Consider the following 23,124-nt stretch of genomic DNA (forward strand, 5'->3'; position numbering starts at 1 on the left):
GCGGCTGCCTCTGGCAGCGCTCTCCAGTTTGCCAGAGCAGCGCGTGTTTTCGTTTCAGATGAAGAGAATGGCAACTGATCAGTCCCACAGCTCTTCATTAGTTGTGTCAGTTTGTGACGTGATGCTGATTACGGTACACTTCTTCTCTCTGAGGACAAACTCTGACAATGACGACTCTGTAAATCCACTGTACCGCACTGCCTGGTGTGTCACGGGTTCCTCTGAGCTCAGGAACACAGACTCACTCCATTTCTGCTGGTTAAATGTCTCCGCTGACAGAAGTTGGAGTCGCGATCAGGTTATCGCCCTTCCGTGCTGTAAGGATGTACTGGACTTGCACGATGTATGAACCTCCATTCTAAATCCTGAGGGCATTCTAATTCATGGAGTGGCTCCGTTTTATTAAAATGAGTTCAGCCCTGACTCTGTTTCTAGACTGACACTGGCACAGAGAGCGCATTTGTTCATATTGAAACAGGGAAAGACATCCACTTGGACAAACCCTGGAGCAGTGAAATCACACAGGACAGTGCCAGTCACTGGATTCATTGATTCTTGTTCTTCGGGCCTGTACCAATTTTGTGTGCTCACGTGTAAGTATGTATTCATCATTTGAACTGATCCCTTCTAACTGAGGGCGCTCCAGAACTGACTTGTAACGAAGTGGGAAGATGAAGGCCCAATCCCATGTCTCACCCTTAACACTAGCACTTGGTGCCCTTCGCTATGAAGTAACGTAACGACAACTTAAAGCGTCATTGGCTGCCTTGGTGTGGTTTGTTTACTGTGTATGGAGTGTTCCAGACGTTTTGGAAATGCCAGCGATGGCGTTTTTGCAACCTCTTGCATCAGTGCTGATAATCTCACTTGGTTTGCTGAACCAAAAGAGGAGAAATTGGCAAAGCCACTGTGATACATCTTTTGGACGTATGTCGACCTTAACGTAAGCCTGTATGCTAGCCAACTATTGTTTGTTAAGAAGAATTAATGTTCATTTGATGGCTTGAGGATCATGAGATGTTTGTTGCCACTTCATGAAGCGACTTCTTTACCGCTGTCTGAAATATTCCTGAGTAATGAGGAAGCATTTGTTTTTGGCTGTAAGGCAGGGGGACATGGATTTGGCTGTCCTAAAGACCCGGCTATGAAGGCTCAGTGTCTTGGCTGTCTGTGGGATCACACCCAGTTGCAGAATTGCAGGCGGACAGAAGACTCAAGAGATTGAGGGTAGATTTAATAAGATTTATGAACAACTACGCGAGAGACACAAAAGACAAACAGGAACGCTGAACCAAGGGTGCTAACACCAGAACACAGAACGGGAAATACACTCAAGGGCAGGGGAAAAACCTTGAGGACACGAAGCAACCATCTGGCAGCGCTGACTGGAACCCAGGTCTAGAAATCAGTGCAGTTTGATCAGCAGTATGGGATCCAGCTGTGCAGATGTGGAGCTGAGGAAAGAGAAGGGAAAGGAAACGACACACAGGAACACAGGAAATAACAAAATAAGAGCACACGAGAAATGAAACATGACACTCAGAGGATTAAGCTAGCTATTCAAATGTCAGCCAGACTTGTCCAAGCTTTTCCCTATACAGCAAACATTTCACAGTTTCACAGATATACTCATACTCATGCGCCATCAAGGAGCCTTCCCAACTCTTCATTTGATCCAAACCTGTATGTTCCCCTTAGAATCTCAGAATCCATCCTCACTGGAGCGAGTAGTGTCACTGAAGTCAATGATAGTTTTGTCATGTACTTAAAAACACCATCACTTATTCTTTTCTTATCAGGGGTAACTTGATAATTTGAAAGTACAAAGGAAAAAACTCTCCACACTCTTTTTTTGTGACGCTCACTCTCTGAGTATCATCTGAATTTGTTTTTCTGCATGTTACATACAACTATTTTTGGCCACAGCGCTAATGCCTGACCCGCCTTGCGCGACCCCCCTCCGCCTCCTGAGAGCTGCAGCTTTAACTGTGGTCTGAGTCATTAGCTTCAGTGTACTGGAATGAAATGAAGCTGAAACCCACAAACCCAGGAATGAGAGCTGGAACGTGGACATTCTATACCAACTGGCCCAAATAGCACCTAAAAATTTGAACCAGGGGGACGAATGTTAACCAACACCTCTGAATACGTTACCGCCAACTGACGTGGCAGCGGGACCGCTCCACTTCTACCTTTGACTTGACACACTATCCAATAAATCTAACTGAGGATGACAACGTCTGACTGAACTTTTCCCTCATTGTTTTTATCTAGTTGTTGATACCGGTGAGTTTTGCTGTCTCAACAATTGAGGCTAGTATCATTGCACACTCTGTGCATTCTCAAAGCACTTATGGGAGTTGAATCTGAAGATATTCTTGAAAATGTACTCTGCCAGCGAGCAAAAGTGTCACTCCACAACTGTAATGACTCCAAAAAAGGTGGGTACTCATCCCCCATTCCTCAGGTGGTTCAAACAGCCCTTTCATCTCCCAAGGAGCCTTAAGAATTTTGTTTTTATTTTTTCACTTAACACAGAGAGTTTAATGTGTGCCATTTACCAAATGAAGTCTTTATTGATGTTAAAATTAAAAGAATGGTGTATAATCAAACTTGTTGCCAATGCCACAGTATATCAAAATCTATACTGATCAAACTAATAGTTTCTGTTGCTCAAACAATGTAATGACAGTAGCTGGAGTTTCAGGTGTCGGTTTCAGGAGAAGGATCAATAGTCATACATTCACATCACCATAATAAAGGCATCACACCAAGCATAAGATTCCCTTTTGTTACTTGGACGAACACTTTTTATGTCAAACAAATCTGAGCGATTCAAAGACAAACAAAACAACGACAACAAAAAGAACGGGTACGTTCGAGTACGGAGGTGGACATTTTTAGGGGAAGCTGGCTGGGGAGAAACACAGCGGCAGGTGAAAGATGGACCCGGGGCTGGATCTCAAGGTTGTGGTAACGTTCAGGAGGCGAGGCCGGTGTGTTGTGTAATCATGGTTTGAAAAATAGAAGCATGCAATGACACTTCAAGAGCAGCAGCTGATATAACATCGTCTCACACACACACGCACACGCTGCATGCATGCAGCCCCCTCCCAGACCTGTTGAAACATATGGTGGTATGGATCTGAGCACAATCAAAAATCCATAAATGGAGATTGACTGCTCGCCTTCTTCATGTCAGTAATGGTGCGATATTCAGGTCTGCGCCTCTGGCTTTCTAAACATGGAGTACACAGGTGAACCATGCAAACTTGGACCTTCATCTCACCTTAACCTGGCGACCTGAAATGTCATGATTGATGTTATAAAGATCTGCAATTTGTCCCCAGAGTTTTCTTCGCAACACACACGCTCCAATGAGCACACACACACACACACACACACACACACACACACACACACACACACACACACACACACACACGCAGATGGAGCTCACCTGAATTTTAAGTAAACTCTTGCGTGAAATGGTGACAGTGAAAAGGGTCATGACCTAATTGTGTGCATGAGCGTGTGTGTGTCTGTGTGTGGTGTTCTTGGCTGACAAAGATGGATGAGAGTGCTGTAGCCCTGCAACGGATCGCTGTGCTTTTGCGTCAGTGACCTCTGACCTCCCTGAGACTTGCAGCTGCGGACATGGTCTCCAGCCGTGCATTAGATAATGACCACATGCCTGCACACATGGGCACGCGCACACACACACACACACATACACACACACCTGGGACCAGGTAAAGACACTCAAGTCTCCCCTCAAAAAAAGCCCAAAACACTGTGTGTGCTTGTTCACGCGTGTGCGCCTGAACAGATGGGTAAAAGGCTGCAGGGTGAATCAACAATGACTTAGAGAATCTAAACACACTCGGTTTTCAAATTCACTTTGAATCTCTTCCAGATGAATGACGAATAAATTCTGCTTCTCATTATTGTCTGGTTCTCATGAAGGTGTGTGCTTAAAATCATTTGTGCTTTACATGAGACAGTGTAAATGGACAGATAAATTCAGATGGAACAGATGTTCACATTTGGTGAAATAAACTCAATGACAAGAGGCTGGTGGCAAACTACCTGATAGATGTTTTGGAGGAATGTTTGCTGTGACAGATGCATGTATGAGAGATGAGTAGGACAGGTGGCATCAGTGTTGGAGCTTGAATTGGGACATCAAACTGTTGTTTGAGGAGACCACATCGTGAGAATTCCATGCCTTGGCCTGGTTGGCTTTTAAGACTTGTCGGTTTAAATCCATCTTGAGGCGGGTTTTGGAGTGCTTGGGTGGGTTTCATCTGCCCTGGCAACAGTCCAAGAGCATCCACAGGTTATTGATGACTCTAAATCATGTGACCACCGTGGGCTCCAGGGGCCAAATCCGGTGTACGATGCATTTATGTGACTCAAAATCAGTAGAGATTTGTGCCCAGTGACTTTGTTCAAAGTTTTGGCTCCATGCGAAGGTTTTAGCATTTACAAAGCTAAAACCTTCGCAGTGATGTCTGGCTACATGCAGGAGAGCTCTGGTCCATTTTCCATGTGACCTCTGCAGACACGGCGCTCTGTGAAAATCATAAATTAATTATTTTGAGTTTGAACTGACTCATAATGAGAGTGCAGGATTTCATTCAAAGATTAATATTGGTCTGACTGCAGCAACATCTTTGGAGTTGCTGATTTGGGTTTCTGCTAGTGGGTACTAAAGCTTTCATGACCGATGCTTTAGCCATGGACTTGAGCCAACCAGGAAAGTGTGACACCGCCTGAGGGCGGTGCGAGGCTTTACAAGTGTGTGAAAGCCGTCTTATAGTGATGTGCTGGAATTTTGGCATTATCTTTGAGAATGGTTGATATTGGGTTTTCGACCAAGAAACATTTTAAGGTCACCAAACAGGATCTTTTCAGGATTCTGGTCAGGACTATGCCACTCCAAAGTCTTCCTTTTGCTTTTCTCCAGCCTTTCAGAGGTGGACCTGCTGGTGTTGTTTGGATCATGATCGTGGATAATCGTCATTTGGAGGCCAGAACCAGATGGCAGAACTTTCTCCTTCAGCAGTTTTTTGGTTGCAGTGCAGGTATTTCAGGACCTAAAGTATCTGCAGACGTGTGGACGACGACCACTCTTTGTGCGAAATGCTTACTTTTACGCCACATGTAATTTCTTCATCTTTTTGACTTCTAGGATGAGTCACTGCTGTTTTCCAGACTGCTGCACTCTTTGCATATTGTCACTGTTTCAATGGAAAAGCAAACAGACAGGGCAGGCCATTCGGTTGTGGAACCTGTGATGGAGAGGTGCCATATGACGCTACTCTTGGGAAGGCTCACCTCTGTATCATGTCTTCACTTGATGAGTGTCTCTCAATGTGGTTCCAGCAGTGGTTCGCTAGAGTCCCAAAGCTTTAGAAAGGACTTTATGACCATTTCCATACCAACTGACTCTCATAGTCATTTGTTTTGATGATCCTTTCTTGTACTTCACTTTCTCAGGCGGATATGTTCTCACTACCAGAGCATCAAGTAGTGACTATCTCCAAGTGAATTTGTGTCCTATGTTGACGGTGGAATCAGACTTTCATGTTGCATGTTGACATATTCATCTTTCCACTGAAGCGCATGTTGCTCTTTCTACCTACATGGAGGATGGAGAGTGAGGTTAGCCATGGGATGCCACTCCTTTAGTTGTGCTTACTAGGTTGTGCCACAGTGACATATATGCAAAAATGTGTCCCATTAACTATTCATTTTGTGCAAAAAATGTGTATACAAGCTAAGTGCTATTTATCAGCATTTCTCAATTTGGTGCCCAAGCTACACTTTTTGTGTCCTTTGAATCCAGTAGGCCTTAATCATCAGCTGACAGGAGCGTCCCGGGGTCAGGAGCAGTCCTTGGCCTTCCTTGACTGCACAGCAGCCTTAGAATGCAGTCTTGAAAGTGAGCACCGTGGAAACAAGAGCGGCTTCGAGCTTAAATGTGAGCACACGGCAGAACAGAGTAAATCACTCAGTGTGTATTCCAAGAGCTGCGGGTGTAGGCGGCAGGTTTACAGTCGAAATAGTCGTTTTCAACATTTAATCTTGGCATTACCTGCTGTCACCCACTTTCCTCCCCTTATTTTACCTCCTCGTTCTGCTGAACTGGCACTTTCCTCATTCTACAGCAGCGGAGCATGGCGCTAATGCTAATCAGGCACCCTGCTGTGCACGCACAGTGCACTAACAAAAACAATACAGTCCAAAACTAACTTTTGAAGGAATGGATTTTACAGAATATAAGTGAAGACCCGGTGTGAATGCGCTGAACTGTTGTGTGGATGGCAATATGTATCTCACGTCTGAGCTTTGAACTCACTTTTATATCGGATCACACTCGAAAAGGAAGCTGTGCCTCCATGGGGTGAGGGAATAAATCAATCACTGTCTCACTACAGTCACAGAGCTGTTCAGCCTCTAGCTTTGTCTTGAATAAAAACGTCAGCTGCTGACAGCTTTATTCCATCTCGCCCCCATAGACAACCGAAAACTTTTGATCGTCACCTTCGTATTTCTGGTGAAACATTCAGTGTCAGGCCATGAACATGAGTCATGTTTCGCCCGAGAAGAGTCTGCTGTAGCGTCATCACACATCCCAATATGTGCGAACAAACCTGTGATGTGGTTGACAAATGCACTCGATCAGTGTTTTTCAACCTTTTTTAAGCGGCAGCACAGTTGAAAAAATCCCGAAGCACACCACCAAAGGAACCTCGGCCAACACGTAACTGTGCTGCGTTATGTCGTCAACATCACATTTGGTTTGTGAAAATCTTTAGGTGCTGACACTCAGCTATTTTGGCATGTTATTTGCAGAAACAAATAGCAGATATTGTATTTGTTTGAAAGAAAGGGTGAGCAATATGCCAAAATATACCATGATTGTTTATATTAAATCAAGGTTTCAAATTTATCACAATCTCAGATGTATTTTCTGTACAGTGTTGATCCTAAAAGAAAAAAAAATATATTGAGGCCAAAGAACTGCGAGTGATGGACCCGTTAGCATAGAGCATAGAGCTATTGTATATAGAAAGAATGTGAGCAAATCCATGTCATCTCCTTATGTTTGTAGATTGCCAACACGTTCCAATTGTTCATGATTTAATGTCTTTATACCGGTCACCAAAATTAAACTAGGTGAAAATTGGTTCATTTCCCATGACACACTCGATCATTTCTCTCACACCGGTTGAGAAACGCTGCACTACATTACTGAAAAAAAAAAAAAAGAAAAAGAAATACATTGAATCAAATGTACTACTGCTACTACTACTGACAATATTAACATACGTGTAGTAAGTATATGTTTAATATGTGTGACCCATCTGTTGGGATCTGTTGCAGTGCTTATGGACCGTTTGAGTTGAGCTTTACGTTATAGTCTTATCCTCTCCGAGAGTCTTCAGAATAATCTGCAGGCGGGGAAATTGTCCTCTAATGGCTCCAGGGGGACTCATGTTTATCTGCATACAAGTCAGCACTTACAGATGAGGATGAGGTGGGAGGCAGGAGTGAAAGAAAGACTGAGCCGTTGTTGTTTGTCAGTAAAGGCGAGGACTTGGGGCGCAAGAAAATATCGATATGCTCAAATATTGCGAGGCTTGATTTCACAAAACTGAATCAATATTTTTGATGAAAACTTGAAATGCTTGATCGTGATGTTGATAATTCTAATGTTTTCTTTTTGCACACTGGAATTATTTTGTAGATTAAGGGGACGATTCATTCCTTGTAGGACTGCGGAATTTAACTGAAAGTCTATCTGGACTGATGTCACAATGATAAACTTGTTTTCATGCACATGATATGATACTGAATTATCTGATTTCCCCTTTAAAATGATGGCGCTTATTACAACATATTGCCGAACTAACAGTATTGCAATATATTGCAATGTATGGTACCACCACTCCTGTATTGGGATACATATCATATCGCAACATACCTGCCAATACACAACCCTATCTAGGACATGGAAATATATAAAAATAAAGATGACGAGTGAGAGGGTTCTGGTGGCGGCCCATCTGGAAATGACTATCTGAAGGATTTAGTGAATTTTTTTGAAAGTGACCATGATTCAAAAAAATGTCTTAACTTTGGATGTTACATTAAGTATTCAAATCTTCCGCTGTTGCCGTAAATTATGAGTAGAGACTGAAATTGATATGATTTTAACCATTCCGATTCCATTGTCGATACTGCGATACGATTCGGTTCCTGAACGATTCTCTTATTGATTCTCAATGTGAAAAAAGGGAAGAAAAACTGGTCAATTAGTATCAATAGATTTGGATATAGTTTTAGATTTTAGCAATTCCATTTGTGATGTGACTCACTGAAAGCTTTTCGTAATGATTTCTGGTTTTTAAAGAGTCAAATCAGGATCAAAATGGATGTTTTTAAACTTCTTGACTGGTTGACAATGTTGCACAAATGACAAGGAAACTTGAAAAACTGTCATTTAGTTTGGAAATTTCTCAGTGGATTTCGCATCAATGAAACAGGAATGAGCTGTGCTGTCTGATCTGGAACAGAAATGAACCCTGTGAAGCCTGAGCCATGAAACAGTTCACAGAGAGCTCCAGTTCTGAAGTCATTATTGGTCCACATGAACAATTGAAAAACATCCATGGACACGTAGTGTATGCATCTCATTTAATATATCTGCTCATCCTGTCTTATTTGAATAACACTATGAAGATGACATATGGATATTCTTATCGGAGCAGGACACTACATATGCTTCCTTGGGAGAAGGACTCTTCTCCACATCACCGTGAAAACAAGTACGTTTATCGCACAAAGCAGATGTGTGTGACTGAAAACAAATCAATTTCCTCACTTAGCACCATGCTAACCATCAAGTTAGCTGTTAGCTCAGGGTTGTCCACTATCAATGATCAACATTCTTTCATCTATATACCATGATATCGAAGGGGTTTGGTCGTCCTATCGTCACTTAGGTCGCCACTTCACAAGTGTGATCAGCTGCTCCTGGTGGCGGTGACACGGCTCTGTCATCCTGCAGCGACTGCAGCGAGTGCACTCGGACCGACAAGAGGAACTAAAATTTCCTAGCGATTCCAGAAAATCTGAAAATTTTGAACTGGTTCGGAATAGGAAGGCTGTTAATAAAGGGAATTATGCAGCAGATCATGAATAACTGGACCAAATTTGGCACGCTATCCACGAGTTTGACATGACTGCTCTGCATTAAACACTCCTGAAACACTTCAACAGCCTTCATATTTGTTCGTGGCTCTGAGCCTTGGTGATTGTCACACTTTGTCCTGAAGTGTTTGTCCTTCTGAATTCTTCCCCTGAATATACTGCAGCGTAAAATGAGCAGATGCAGTATTTAATACTTCACCTGCAGTGCCCCAGGTGGATGGATGGTGTCATTTGTCGGCCCCTTCCTGTTGGTTAATTACCAACGAAAATAATTTCAAGAGTTTTAGCGACGCTTCATCACTTTCATCACTATTGATTTCCCTCAAAGGTAAAGTTGGAGAGGGAGGCGTGACAGAACCAGAGGTGGAATTGGTTATTAACAAGCCCCGCCCCGTTCATCTGCTGCGAGCCAATGAGGCACGCGGCTGCGGGCGTTTTGTGGGTGATTGATGGTCCTTGTAAATATGGTCATTACCATGTCGGCTCTCCCGGCTCTCCTTGCTATTATTCAACGTCAAACGTCTTGCGTGCGCGCGAGTGTGTTGCTGTAATGCAATTTAGTCCTGAACGTTATGTGAAGCAGGATGAAATAAAACACACAGACTCCGCATTTAGCTGGGAGCGTATCAGTTTTGAAGCTGGGTGACGCTGATGGATGCAGTGAATGGACTTAAACTACACATTAAAATATGTGGAGGACTATAGTTTGAGATAAACTATGTGATCTTTTGGCCAAGATCTTAAAAACAACACTTCTAAACTAAATAACGGCAAGAAAGAAATGTCAATGTGAAGCCGCAAAAAAAGTATGGAGGAATTAATAAAATAAACCCCCAGAAATCATCAGAGATGGTGTCCTGAGGATGAAAGTTCAAGCGGTGTGGGATCCATCCTGCTGAGTCGTTCAGGGAAACTTAAAACTCTGTCAAAGTCCGGATCCTGTTCGGCTGAGGACAAGCCGCCAGCAGTCGCACTTCTTCTTCTTCATCCATCTTTGATGATGTCATTAATTCTTGATGGTAGAAACACGTCTTCTCCAGATCCACTATTTATGCTTCAGCAGTTCAGGGAACACACTCAGAATTTGAGGTGATTTTTTCCCCCATTTTATATGATTTTTGTCTTTACAGCTTAAGAGGTAGTTTACTTTTAAATTCAACAGTCTCTCGCGTAGGTTTAGAAACATGATTCCGAATCTAAAATATTGTGCTCTTATTACTGCTCTACAACTTTCTCTCTGATTTAATTCAACTATAATGTTGTTTGTGTTAGATTTTGAAAGCCTGTTACGTGCTGTAGAAATAAATCTGCTGAATCAGCATTAAGCTCCAGCGGTGTTGAGAAATACCCGAGCTGAATACCTGATCATGAGCAAACACATGCTGTGTTTTTCTTCTCCTCTGTAAATATCAGGACCCTGATTTAAAAGTGCGTATCTGTGTGTGTGTGTGCGTGTGTTTGACAGTGACAATAACGTGTGTGTTTCTTTCACAGAGCCGCAGCTAAAGGGCATCGTCACGCGGCTCTACTGCAGACACGGATTCTACCTCCAGATGCTGCCCGATGGCACCATGGAAGGCACAAAGGACGAAAACAGCTCCTTTTGTGAGTCACACACACTTGTCTAATGTATGTCATGTGAGTGCACCATACATCAGTGAACAACATTAACTCGTTGAGTCGAGTCCCTCAAGAACCAATGGGCCGACAATAATGTCCTCAAATGGCACTGTGTAGTCAAGAGTGTCTCAGTGTTGGGGCATTAACCTAAGTTTTAGTTACAGACCTCACCAGTCCACTGAAGTCGATTATTGGCTGGTATAAACTATATATATATAGTGAGGGAAATGCATGATCATTTGAGGTGAAACATATACCAAGTGACAGATGGTAATACAGAGTGAAAGGAGCGGCAACCCTTGGCTTAACCTGCACCCCGACCTCTGTCTTTCTTTTACGTGAGGACATCAGAATAAGCTGCAGTAAGAGACACGGGTGCCTCAACTGAACGTCACCGTGCATCACAGACGGCTGACTGCGTCACTCCGGGACACAGACGTCCCCTCGCAAACAGTTGCTATTTGACGCACAAAGAGTGAGAAGCTCTCACCAATGACCCTATTACTTCAGTCAGAACCTTTTCTATAGGTTGGGTCTTTTTCATTTCATCTCCACTCACCTCGGATCAAAATCCCCCCCCAGACACATTCCTATAGCTTTTTAGAAAAGATGCCCTGGAGACTGCAACTGTTGCAGCTCCAAACCTCAGTTCAGTGTAAATGAAATGTTTATTTGATAAATGCTGGAGAATAATAGTGTAACTCCACTCATGTTTGTCACTTTCCCCTTTCCAACTAATAATGATAGTATGACCATATAATAACCATATTTCAATGGTCAAGTTTAATGTTTAACAGGGCAATGGGCAATAATTACATATGGATTACTCATTAATGACCGCACAGGCATATAGATGGTCCGATACACTTTTAGATATTTGACCCAAACACCGGAACTTTAGGTGCTTCAGAAACTGTCCACTGCAGACGTGGATGCTTTTCTTTGACATGATGGTAGATAAGCTCATGAGGGGACCCCACATATCTTTTGGAATAGAGGGCCTTTGTTTAAAAGAATAGATACACTTAGACAAGCACACATTTGTATGTCTATCCTTGTGGGGACCACTCATTGCCAGCCTCTCACTCTAAACCTAACCATCCAAACAAATTGCTGACCTTAGCCATTAACCAAAACTCAACCAAACTTAAACCTACTAATAATGACCTTGCTGTTTTGATGTCCACATCCTCAAATTGAGGGGTCCCAAAATGGTCCCCACAACGGCACAAGGTCCTGACAAGGTGGTCAAGTATGGATAAACCCGAAACACACACCCCACCACACACACACACACGTTTGTCGCACCATCTTTCTGGGGTCCACTCAGTGACGTAACCCGTACCCCGGCCTGTCATCCTTAACCTAACCATCCAAAACAAATGGCTCACCTTAACCAGGACTCCGACCCGAACTTAAACCAAATTATTATGACCTTGTTGTACTGAAGTCTTCATCCTCAAATTGAGGCTTAACCGTGTGGGGTGCAGGGAACAGGCTCCACTAAGACATAAGAGCTCCACAAGCAGATCTTTTCCCCAAACTTGGTCCTCACTTGGGTAGATATACATAAACACACGCACACACAAGTTGCCATAACCCTTTCCCCAGCCTCTCACCCAAAACCAAATCATCCAAAACAAATGTCTCACCTTAACCAGGACCCTGAACCAAACTTAAATTCAGTTATCATGAACTCATCTTAAGGATGTTTTAACCCTTTCCACCTTGTGAGGACACTCCAAAATGTCCTGACAAAAGAAAATGTCCTCACAAGATGGTGGCTTGTCAAGACTTGACACTCAAATGTATGGCAAAACAAACACACACACACACACACACACTTGCGTGTAAAGGGTGTGTTGGTCATTACCTGGCTGATTACTGACCACAACCATCACCTCCCTGGAGCCCCTGGCCTCCCTCCAGGTGGATCAATAGAGTATTATGGGATGTGGTCCATGTGGCCACACAGCAGTTTTATTCTGTCAGAACACCAGTTTAGATGAAAAACATCACGTTTGCACAATTTTGGATTAAGGCTCTTCCAGGTGATGTGTGTGAGGCGGATGTTTAAGTTGCCGGTCCCACAATGCAACACGCAATTCTACTCATCCAGTGAAGAATTCATCTCTCTGGTCATCTGTGGACCTGCAGCTGGGTTATTAAAGCGGGGGGCACCTGCACCGTTCATTTGACTTTAACCGTAATTCCATCAATCCCCACTCTCAGTTCCTGCTGCTGAAGCTGCTTTACATTCCCGCGACGTTCAGGAAGTGGGGGCTTTGGCAGGTAACTCATATAAAACCTGGGGATGTGTTGCTGCTTGCATTCTGACAGGACAATCATTTATTCATTCAGGTTTTACTGATGGCCGCCAGGGTGGGAGTAAATCAGCGGCACAATCACTGGCCACTGACGGCTCAGATTATTAAAAAAGGAGGAAACAGCAATGAACAATGATGGAGATTGTTGTGTTGATGAAGTGTCGGCGCAGATGTAAGATCTGACTGCTTTGTCTCTTGACACGCTGTCATCAACATGTTACCGTCTAACTGGGGCTGAATCAGAAAAACAGTTCAGCATCGCTTCAGAAAACTCCGGCACGTTCCTCATTTTCATGTTTAGGACGATGCAGCAAGGGAGAATGCAAATAAATCTGTCACAATCATCTCCACACCTGCCCGCTGGAAAGGGTTGCCGGCTGCTGCTCTTGTACCAATCTTTCCCCTGCAATAGCCCAAGATGCCAGGTGGGTCACCCAAGGTAACTGTAGTAAGAGGCAAGTGTCACCGTTCTGCATGCTTGAGGACCATCTGAGGAAGGCTGAAGAACCTGCCTCCACCTAATGTTCAGTCCTCGCATGACCGTCAGATTCAGCTCAGGGCCCAACATCCAGCAACGTACCTCAGGTTCAACAATGTTCCTGATCTTCTGCTGTCTCATTTTGAGTCCTCCCGCTCCCCACTGACACAAACTCCGCTTCATCCCAGCTGAAATAATGATTGCTTTCCGGAACAATATGTTGCTCCTGGTTTCTATCCTCCCACTGTGTCAAGTCATGATGATCGACCATAAAAATGCAAAACTAATATTTATTTGAAAATATATTGAGTCTTCTATATTCTTCTTGTTCATTATTTTATATATCTCTGCAGCAGGTTCAGAAAAAGAGGACATGTTTTGGCACAATATTCAAAGGCGCAAACTGCTGAAAAATACTTAAAATGTCTGACAAATATAATGCAATGAAACCTCAATTACCTTGTCCAATAATGAAACAAAACATTATATATATATATATATATATATATATATACATATATATATATATATGAAGTTGAAAAGCCTGGACTGCGGTGTCGAGCCGTGTCGAATTGACCAATCGGAACCCAGGTTTTATGGCGATGTATGCAGTGAGGAATAATTCACAGAGAAGAAGAAGAAGCAACCTGTAAGACAAGCTGATAGAAGTGACTGGTGGCAATCATGACTCACCGAGCTGGGAGTGCCTCCAAAGTCTCTAATGGACCCTGAGACTGATCTTTTTTTTGTACCTCCACAGGAAAATGCAGGGCTACCATTCTGCCTGTGCAGTAACTTGAGACCCACACGCCAGTAGATTTACCTACTTTTTCATTCGACTTTTTTTACCGCTTGGATGCCTGCTGCATGACAAGTGTCAACAAATTGCATGTGTCATGAATGTACCTGCAGTGTTAGAGCCACAACCATTCAAAACTTTTTCCCTGGTTTGTAGAAAGATAAGTTAGGGCAGACATGAGTGAAGAAGTAGCACCAAAAACCGTCCTGGCAGCTTAAAGGTCCTAACAGCTGAATGAGGATCATTAAACAGTGCTTGAGTCATGTAAAGAAATTAAACATTGAAGACATTCACAATGTTGTTCGACCTACAGAACATGCTACATAAAGACACGGTTTCTGAGTGAATGTTGTCACTTCTCCAAAAGTGTTTATCTGGGTCAAAAACTCACTCACACTATGTTCTCCTTAAAAAATGTTGTGTACTTTCTCGATACATGTTGGTTAGTGTCAGTTTTTTAGCAAACAGGTTTGCAGTGTTTAAGTCTAAGCCTTCATTATATCAGCACCACAATGTCAAATGAAATTCAAAGGACTATGGTTGATACATCTCTGTGCTTACAGTGAGAACATATTGACTTTTTTTTTTTTTTTACCAATTAAGTAGCTCAAAGTTAAACTTTCTTTGGCCAATGTGCTCTCTGAAGAGAAAGTAAAGGCGATGTTTATAATAATCCCTGCTGTCTTCACCCCGCTCAATGAAGCTGCAGCTTTGCTCCCAAGAAGGATTGTGAGGATTTGAAGTCTACAAAGAATACATTACGTCTGCCCTTGAAATTCTGGTAAAAATAGTCATCTAGTTTTAAAAACCCTACCCTTGATGATGTGGTGTGAGGGGAGACAAGTCTCTTGACTCTTACCCTTGTGACCCAGCAGTGATGAAGAGGAGACAACATAATGAAAAAAAATATTGTGCTATTTTAATATATTGAAAGAAATATCAGGAAGAACAGAACTTATATAGTGCTGTCAAGGCACAATAATCTCATTTCAATGTACATTTTCTATCCAACCCTTCCAATAGCAATGTGGAATATACACAAAAATACTGTAAAAAAAAGAATTTAGGTCCCAACATCTCTATATTTAGCAAAAATGTGTACCAGAAAAGCACTGTGACAGTGGATCTTTCCACCCAGCAGCGCACCAATGACTTTCAGTCAAATCAATAACAAGTTCAACCAATGACTTTCAGTCAAATCAATAACAAGTTCAATGATTCAGAAATGTTGTTGGCTAATGGCCAAAAGGAGGCATCTTAAGATCTGAACTCAAAGCGAATGTGTGAGGTTGATCCTGAAGGCCACCATTGCAATGTGTGTAGCAGTTTTCCTGGATTGTCAAAAGTATTGTGACGCCACATGCCAATAAATGTAGATCTTCAGGACTAATTCAAACTCCAAAACTAAATCTAGATGGAGGTTCAGAAAACCAAAACAAATGAACATCCACAACTTTCCCTCATTCACAAATGTAGTCAGCAACATGTAGAAGTAGAAATATTGCAACAGGTACTGGAAACCTGCCTGGTACATTCTGCAGCCAGTCCAACACAGGCTGAGCCACACTTTGCTCAGGCCAGAACTGTGAAAGTTAGTGCTTTAATGGTGAGTCAAGTTGACAAGTTTGAAGGGGGAAAAAGTAATGTTTGTTTCATTTATCGGGATCACACAAGTATATCTTAAAATGTGGGTGATGGAATTTGAATAAAAAGGTGAAGGAGGAGGAAGGATCATGCTGCGAGGGAGCGGTAGAACAGTGAGAGAGTAAAGAAGGTGACAAATGTGAGGATTAAAGTCACTGAAAGAGGGGAGAATGGATTTGGTGTCGGAGGAGCAGCTGGCACAAAGCTGATGGATCCTCCATCATTGAGCGTTCCCCTGCTGCGTGGGGTTCAGAGGTAACCCCTTTGCTCGTGTCTTTATTTTGCAAGGAAATGTCCTTTTGTTCATCAGTTTGGCTGCTGCTTAAGGCGCGTCCTGCTGCTGCTGAGGCGAATTAGACGGCCCACCCGCCACTCGCACGACTTATTGGATCTAATGAAGAACGCCGGGAACATAAGACAGTGAACCTGAGAGCCATTATTGGAGCAGAACTTCCACAACTGAAACTCATACTGAACCTTGTCTTTCATCTGCAATAATTTTGATTCATTCATTTATTTATATTCCTGATTCTCATTCAAATCTGGTTCAGTATTTAAAATGCACAACAAAGACTTGTTCAGAGCAGTGTGTGAGCATCACACTAGTTAGCAACATGGCTAATGCTAGCGCCAACAGTCCTGTAATGTTTTTGCCTTTTAATAAAACCAACCAAACTTTCCTTTGACACATAATGACCTAACATGTGGTGGTTCTCTTCTGTATATTATTAGCTATGCTTCAGGAGGCTATGCTTATTGAAAACTGTCGAGGACAGCACATACTTGCGGTGTAACAATTCATCTATGATCCAGCTACATTGATCTGTGCTCGGCAGGTTGGCCTTCTGAACGGCATCTATCGATCTAAAATCATTTTTTTTATGTCATCAATTGATTGTATAGATATTCTGCACTTGTATGATGATAATACCACTCGATTCAGTGGGCCTGTCGTGACATCATGGCAGCGCTCAACAATAAACAAGACTGATGGAGTGAAACAACGGAGCCTGAAGAAACTGGATCATTGTGTTCTTTTTTTTCTTTTTTCTTATATATTTTTGTTTATATATCTTTTTTTTGTATCTTTACCTTGGAAATCTTCTTTTCAATCTAGAAATATTACAGTATGAATACATAATAAAGTTAACCCCAACACTCCTTCAGGTTGAATAAACATTTACTTTTTATACAAGTGTTGTAGAGGTTAGCTTGTTGTCAATTCACTCTCAGGTGTTGGTTGCTTTTTTTTCCAAAATAAAATGTGTATGCGTTTGCAAGTAATTGCTGACTCCAGAATTCATTTACACTTGCAAGAAGCAATGGGTACCTAGGTCACTGAATGGAATCGTTCTAAATGAACCAATATCGTCCTTGAATCGCCCCCGCAACCTCAAACCATGGTACGAATTGAGTCATTGTTGCACCCCTAGCAGATGCCATGTTGCTTATGTGCAAACAGGAACTCTGCTCCAGGCTGATGAGCACTGCATTACAGCAGCATTGCAAAGTTATCGACTTGTATTTCACTTATATTTATAGGGACATGAAGTTTTTCTTCTCAGCTGTTTGTATTTGTCATAATTTTGGTTTCAAATTTATTCATGTAATGAATTCTAAGGTTTGTAAGAGATGAACTGTTTTTATCGGAAAATGAAACAATCCCAGTTCACGCTCAAAACATGTCCCCCAAAACCTTAAAAGTGAAAAGGAGGTCACCTTATTTGGATTTTCTCAACGAGAAACAAAAGGGAACATGACTCAGGAACTCCTTACTGATAAAAGTTTATTGACTCAGGGCCGCACGGAGAATTCTGACTTTCATCCACTTTAATCATCGTAGGCAGCCGCTGGAGGAAAACTCCTCTTATCTGGAACATCCTGATTCGGAATCTACCGCGTCCAATGGAGGATTAAATCAAATAGTTTCTGTGTGTGAAAGAGCAAGAGTGGAGACAAGGGGTGTTCTTTTATGAGGCGCAGGCAGACAGATGAAAGAGTGCGGAGGAGAAAACAAGATAAGCGATAGAAAGAATCAAAGGTCTCATCATCACTTGTTCGGTGGGACGGCTTGATTTTCTGAAACCTTCTGAACTCTCACGTATTGACCTGACTGTGATACACCTGAACACCAGCATCTCCCTAAAGAGAAGTTAGAAATTCAATTTCTGGTGTGGCTTCAAACTAACATGGGCTTCTTCTAACATTATGTGAGTGTGCTGTAAACACGACACATGATCGTACCTTTGATGTCCCACTTCCTGGACGAATCAGGAGACATATTTGTGTGGAACAGAAAGACTTGATGAGTTAATGGCCCTATTGTGACCCCACCCTTAAAACAAGAAAAAACATGATAGAGCCCTTTTAAACTTCAGAGACTCACTTCCGCAACGGACGACAAATTGTTTTCTGCACCAATTGAATGATCTTAGATTTACCGCGGTGTGTCACGGTAAGTGGTCAGTACGGGTCGAGAGACTTCCCTGTTGTGTGATATGGTTCTCTATGTTGTTTTTCATTTAGAGCAAATATAAATAAGTCCCACTCACCACTTCCAAATCTGTTTTTCCAATTTATCTTAATAAACACTGAGATAAAATGTGTTGTGGGTATTAATGTGTCCTTGCATAACATACTGTGCCCAACACAAAGTGATAAGAATAAGTCAAAACACAACATTTTTTTTCCTGCGGAGAAGAACTCATCCAGCTGTCACCCCAAGTTGATCCCACTTCTGGCTCTTATAATCCCTAATTTCATATTTTTATCCCCAAAACTCTCATTCCACTGGAGTAAGGAAATCAAAACTATTTGGGTCAGACGCTCGCTGCTGCCTGCAGAGTGAAAATACTGCTTGAAAATCAGAGTGTTGATCAGATGTGGACAGCGTGGCCTGGGGTCCACATGCAGCCCATCGACAGCTGCCAAACCTGAACTAATATTAAGAACATACACGACCATTTATGTATTTTAACATGTCTCTTTAATGAGGTATTGCATCTAATTCAAGCAAATCTTTTCCCACATTGTACATTTTTTCCTGATTTTATTGACTTTATTTTCATTTTCTGCTCTGTATTTGTTTGTAAGGTTTTCTAAGAGTAACTCAGTGTCCATTACACCTGAGAATGTGCAAAATCTAAATAGGGAAATAAAAAGTGACACCTGAAATCCAAGGTTTTTTTTAATTTCTTGAGGATCTCTTGAGGTTTACATGTAGATTTCTCATTTTATAATGAGAGCACATCATGCACCACGTCACTATCCTCTGCTGGAATATCTATCCTGTACACATGACCTTTGCCATATATGCAAATTTGGACTCTGAACTATCGTCTTTGTCTAATGTTGAAAACCGTCAAGGCAACTGAAGAAGATGCACTCATACTATTGTTGACATTTTCAATGCTTTGCCATGTACGTTATTTTATTTTCATACTCTTCACCCACGTTTGAATATTACACACAGTAGTTAGCTGGGACCACTGATTCCCCGGGCTTGGTTGAGATTGCTAATATGTTCAATCGACCATTTTCGGTTGTTGTTTTTGTTGCAGTGCAGTTCAACTTGATTCCTGTGGGTCTCAGGATCGTGGCCATTCAGAGCACCAAGACTGGACTCTACGTCGCCATGAACAGCGAGGGCTACCTCTACACCTCAGTGAGTGTCTGAGAATCGGTCGCGTGTGATCACGCCGTCATTTGAACCTTCTGGAGGACTTGTACTGTCCTTCTCTCACTCCCCGTCTCATTCGCAGTCAAACATTTACTGTCTCGCTCCTGTGCATCTACTGCTCCCTCTTCATCTCTGTCACAGCGACCTTTTGTTCAAAGCGTGCAACCCTGTCCTCTCTCCCCTCTAATCTCCCCTCCTGTTCTGTCTTCTCCAACCTTCCATCCGTTTCATCACTGACTTTGATCTTCTACTTTCAAACTTTGTTCGCATTTGTTCTTGGGTGAGATCCCATCTGAGCAACAGCAGAACAACATTTGTATTCACATCAGCGGAACTCCGCCCAGACGCTGGTCAGTTCACGAAGGCCGTAGAGATGGTAAAAACTTTTACACTGACAAAACACTGACCCCACTCTCAGGCAACAAACATATATTGATTCTTTGGTGTAGACTACACACAACAGGTCCAGCTTGTTACAGAGTTATGAGGACATTCCCAGGCATCATGCGCCTTTCGTCAGGGTTCTAGTGACTCAGTGATGACACAGAGCGGTGAGCCACAACTTCCGTGTCCCAGATTCCAACCACCCGCACTACTGCTCCATCATAAGAGCCCACCAGGACTGTGTGTTCAGCAGTCCACTCGGAGCAGCCAGGTAGATCAAGCTGACAGAGGTGGACGGACATAATTGGGCTGGACTCACAAACCTGGGCTGAGTGCTCCACTAACAGGGAAAGTTGTAGAACTTTGGCGAGACTGTTGGCTGGATGACCCAAAAAAGCAGAATTATTTCCACTGAGAAGTGAGTGACGGTGTCGCATTAATGTCTGCATGTTTATCCATTCATGTGTTCACATGTGCACACACATAAATCAATGTATGAAGTCGCAAATGAAGTGAAGCAAGAGAATGAAACAGACTGGAGAAAAGAGACGACTTGTGTTATCTTTTGGAAAATCCCCAAACGCTCTGAGTCTGGTAGTCAAGGTGAGAGGCAGAGGACACCGCCTCCTCCTCCCACACCTCTCCAGCTGTTCTCATTACTCTGTGTGTGTTTTTCATTCAAGGTATCAAACCCTTCACCTTGCCAGTGCGGTCCTCTCAGGTCTGTTCTTCCAAATTCAAAAGATTCTCCGGCATATAGCTCTGATCACACTTGTCTCCTGGAACTGGTGATGAGTGTGACAGGCAAGGATTCGAGGTTCTCTTCACTCTGTTTGGGTGACACTAGTGGGCTGTTGAAAGAAAGAATTAAATCTAAAATCTAAAATAAAATAGAGGTCTGAACTGGACGGCTGCAGAAGAGTCACCCTGACATCAGTTGTTTATAAGTTCAGCGTTGAGAAGAGTCCATCATCATCTCTGCTGAGAGTTTCCAGTCGACATGTAAAGCTGTTTCCGAAACAAGCTTCTGTCCCTGGCTGAAAAGATGGATGTCCAGATGGTGGTGAGGCCTTAATTTCTGCACCTAGCAGAGAAAACAAAGCCTCAGTCTTGGAGGCCTTCTGGACATGTATATTCCATGACAGGTTGTCATGTGATGCAGGCCCCCAGCTGCCTGAAGGAGGAGACCTTCACCACGGTGTCAGTGCCCATTTACAATGCAGTGGGGTGGTTGTTTCTCTTGCTCCTGAAGGCTACAACCATTTGCTTCATTTTGTTGCCACTCAGGGATGGGTTGTTGAGCTTACACCACTATATCTGGTCCAGGAAGGCCTGATCCCAGTTGTAGCCATGCACTCCTCACTGGCGCCCCCCAAGGGTTGACTTTTTTTTTTTTTTTTTTCCCATTATTGCGCTGCCTCAGAGCAAGACGGCTGCAGGTTCACTTCCAGCTTGGGGCAGCCTCGGTCCCATCTGTGTGGAGTATGTTCATCCTGTGCCTGCATGGGTTTACTCCATTGTCCAAAAACATACCGATCTTGACTCGGCGCTCAATATGATATGGGTGTGTGTAGGCTGGTGACCTGTTCAGGGTGCCCCTTACCCAAAGTATCTGGCATAGCCTGCTGCCCCCTGCGACCCGCATAAGGAGTATAAGCAGAAGAAGATGAAAGAATTAATCAGAAATGCTACTGTGCAAACTGTGGCGCCATTTTGTGTTAAGCGTGAACAGATATTCTTCAGAGTGAAAAGTTTAGGTGAAATACTGAACTCCTCTAACACAAACCAGCGCCCCCTAGTGGTACCTGGGCGTTTTTCTTCTCAGTCTCATACTATTGTAGTACTGTTTTGTTCCCCACCTCCAATGGCACAACTGTCCTACATGAATGTTTGTCATGAAAGGATTAATTGATCAGGCTTTGTCATGAGTGTAACCTCGACTGGTTAAAATCCCAGATTGACTTTCCTGAGACTCTAGAATATTGTGACTAATCCACACAACTGGAGCCAACTGACGTCAGCTGGAGTGAAGGCAAAGTGACCAGACCCTCTGAGTTTCAGTGGTTAAAATAGTGGGCATGCATGATGCTTTACATGGTGAAATAACTAAATAAATAACTAAATAAATGAACATATCTATGCATCTTGTGGTGACTTTTATTTACCCAGCGCTTCCTTGGCCAGACAGTAATTGACATGAAATCAACCTGGCACTTTGACTCTTCTTTATTTAACTTCTTTATTGGTGTCTTAAGTGATGACGCTGGTACAAAGTCACCACTGAAGTGGTTGTGGCTGTTTAAATCTAATATTAATAGTTGGTAATGACTATTGATCTCATGCAAAGCTGTGTCAGCTCAGTCCGTCCTCAGAATATTATCAGATTAATGCAAGTGAGTCTGCAGTTTGATGACACACTGAAACACTTCACTGTTTTTAATTTGTTTATGTCTCATCTCATTTTAGAAAACTGTTTTAATGTAGATTACTACCAGCATGAAACACACACACACACACACACACACATAGCCGTCCTCCGGGACACGATCAATAAACATGTGAGACTTAAAGCTGACGGATTAACCTTCACGGTCTTGACCGTCACTCCTTTAGTTCTCACACTCGCACTCGCCATCGCCGTCCAATCCAAGTCTGATCCAGGATTTTCTGCTGAATCTTATTCAGTGTCTTCTCAATCTATCCCAAATTGAACACAGAACACCAGCAGCCATATATGTGTGTGTGCTGCGGGATAATCTAACTGTCTCCTGTTCACCCGCTGCTGTCTCTCTCTCTCTCTCTCACTGTTCTCCATGTGCCAGTGAATGATGAGGTCGGCAGCTGATCATCCGTCACTCTGGTGTCTGCACTGGTGTGTGTGTGTCGGTGTGAGCGCTGGTGTGTGTCAGCTGGTGCTGGATAGCCCCCCACTCATGTAAAAGGGATCCGTCATGTTGTTCTGTCACAACAG

General features: G+C 42.9%; 1 protein-coding gene across 2 annotated transcripts in view; it reads left to right on the forward strand.

The window, feature by feature from the left end:
• The window catches only part of fgf11a (fibroblast growth factor 11a), a 45,212-nt gene that overhangs the window by 12,479 nt on the left and 9,609 nt on the right, over positions 1 to 23,124 (forward strand). For both annotated transcript variants that reach the window (XM_053860599.1, XM_053860600.1), the window contains exons 3-4: positions 10,717 to 10,827; positions 19,651 to 19,754. In XM_053860599.1, coding sequence (XP_053716574.1) covers positions 10,717 to 10,827; positions 19,651 to 19,754 — 215 coding nt within the window. The remainder of the gene's footprint in view (positions 1 to 10,716; positions 10,828 to 19,650; positions 19,755 to 23,124) is intronic.

The sequence above is a fragment of the Synchiropus splendidus genome, chromosome 3, assembly GCF_027744825.2.
Source record: "Synchiropus splendidus isolate RoL2022-P1 chromosome 3, RoL_Sspl_1.0, whole genome shotgun sequence".
Lineage (NCBI taxonomy): Eukaryota > Metazoa > Chordata > Actinopteri > Syngnathiformes > Callionymidae > Synchiropus > Synchiropus splendidus.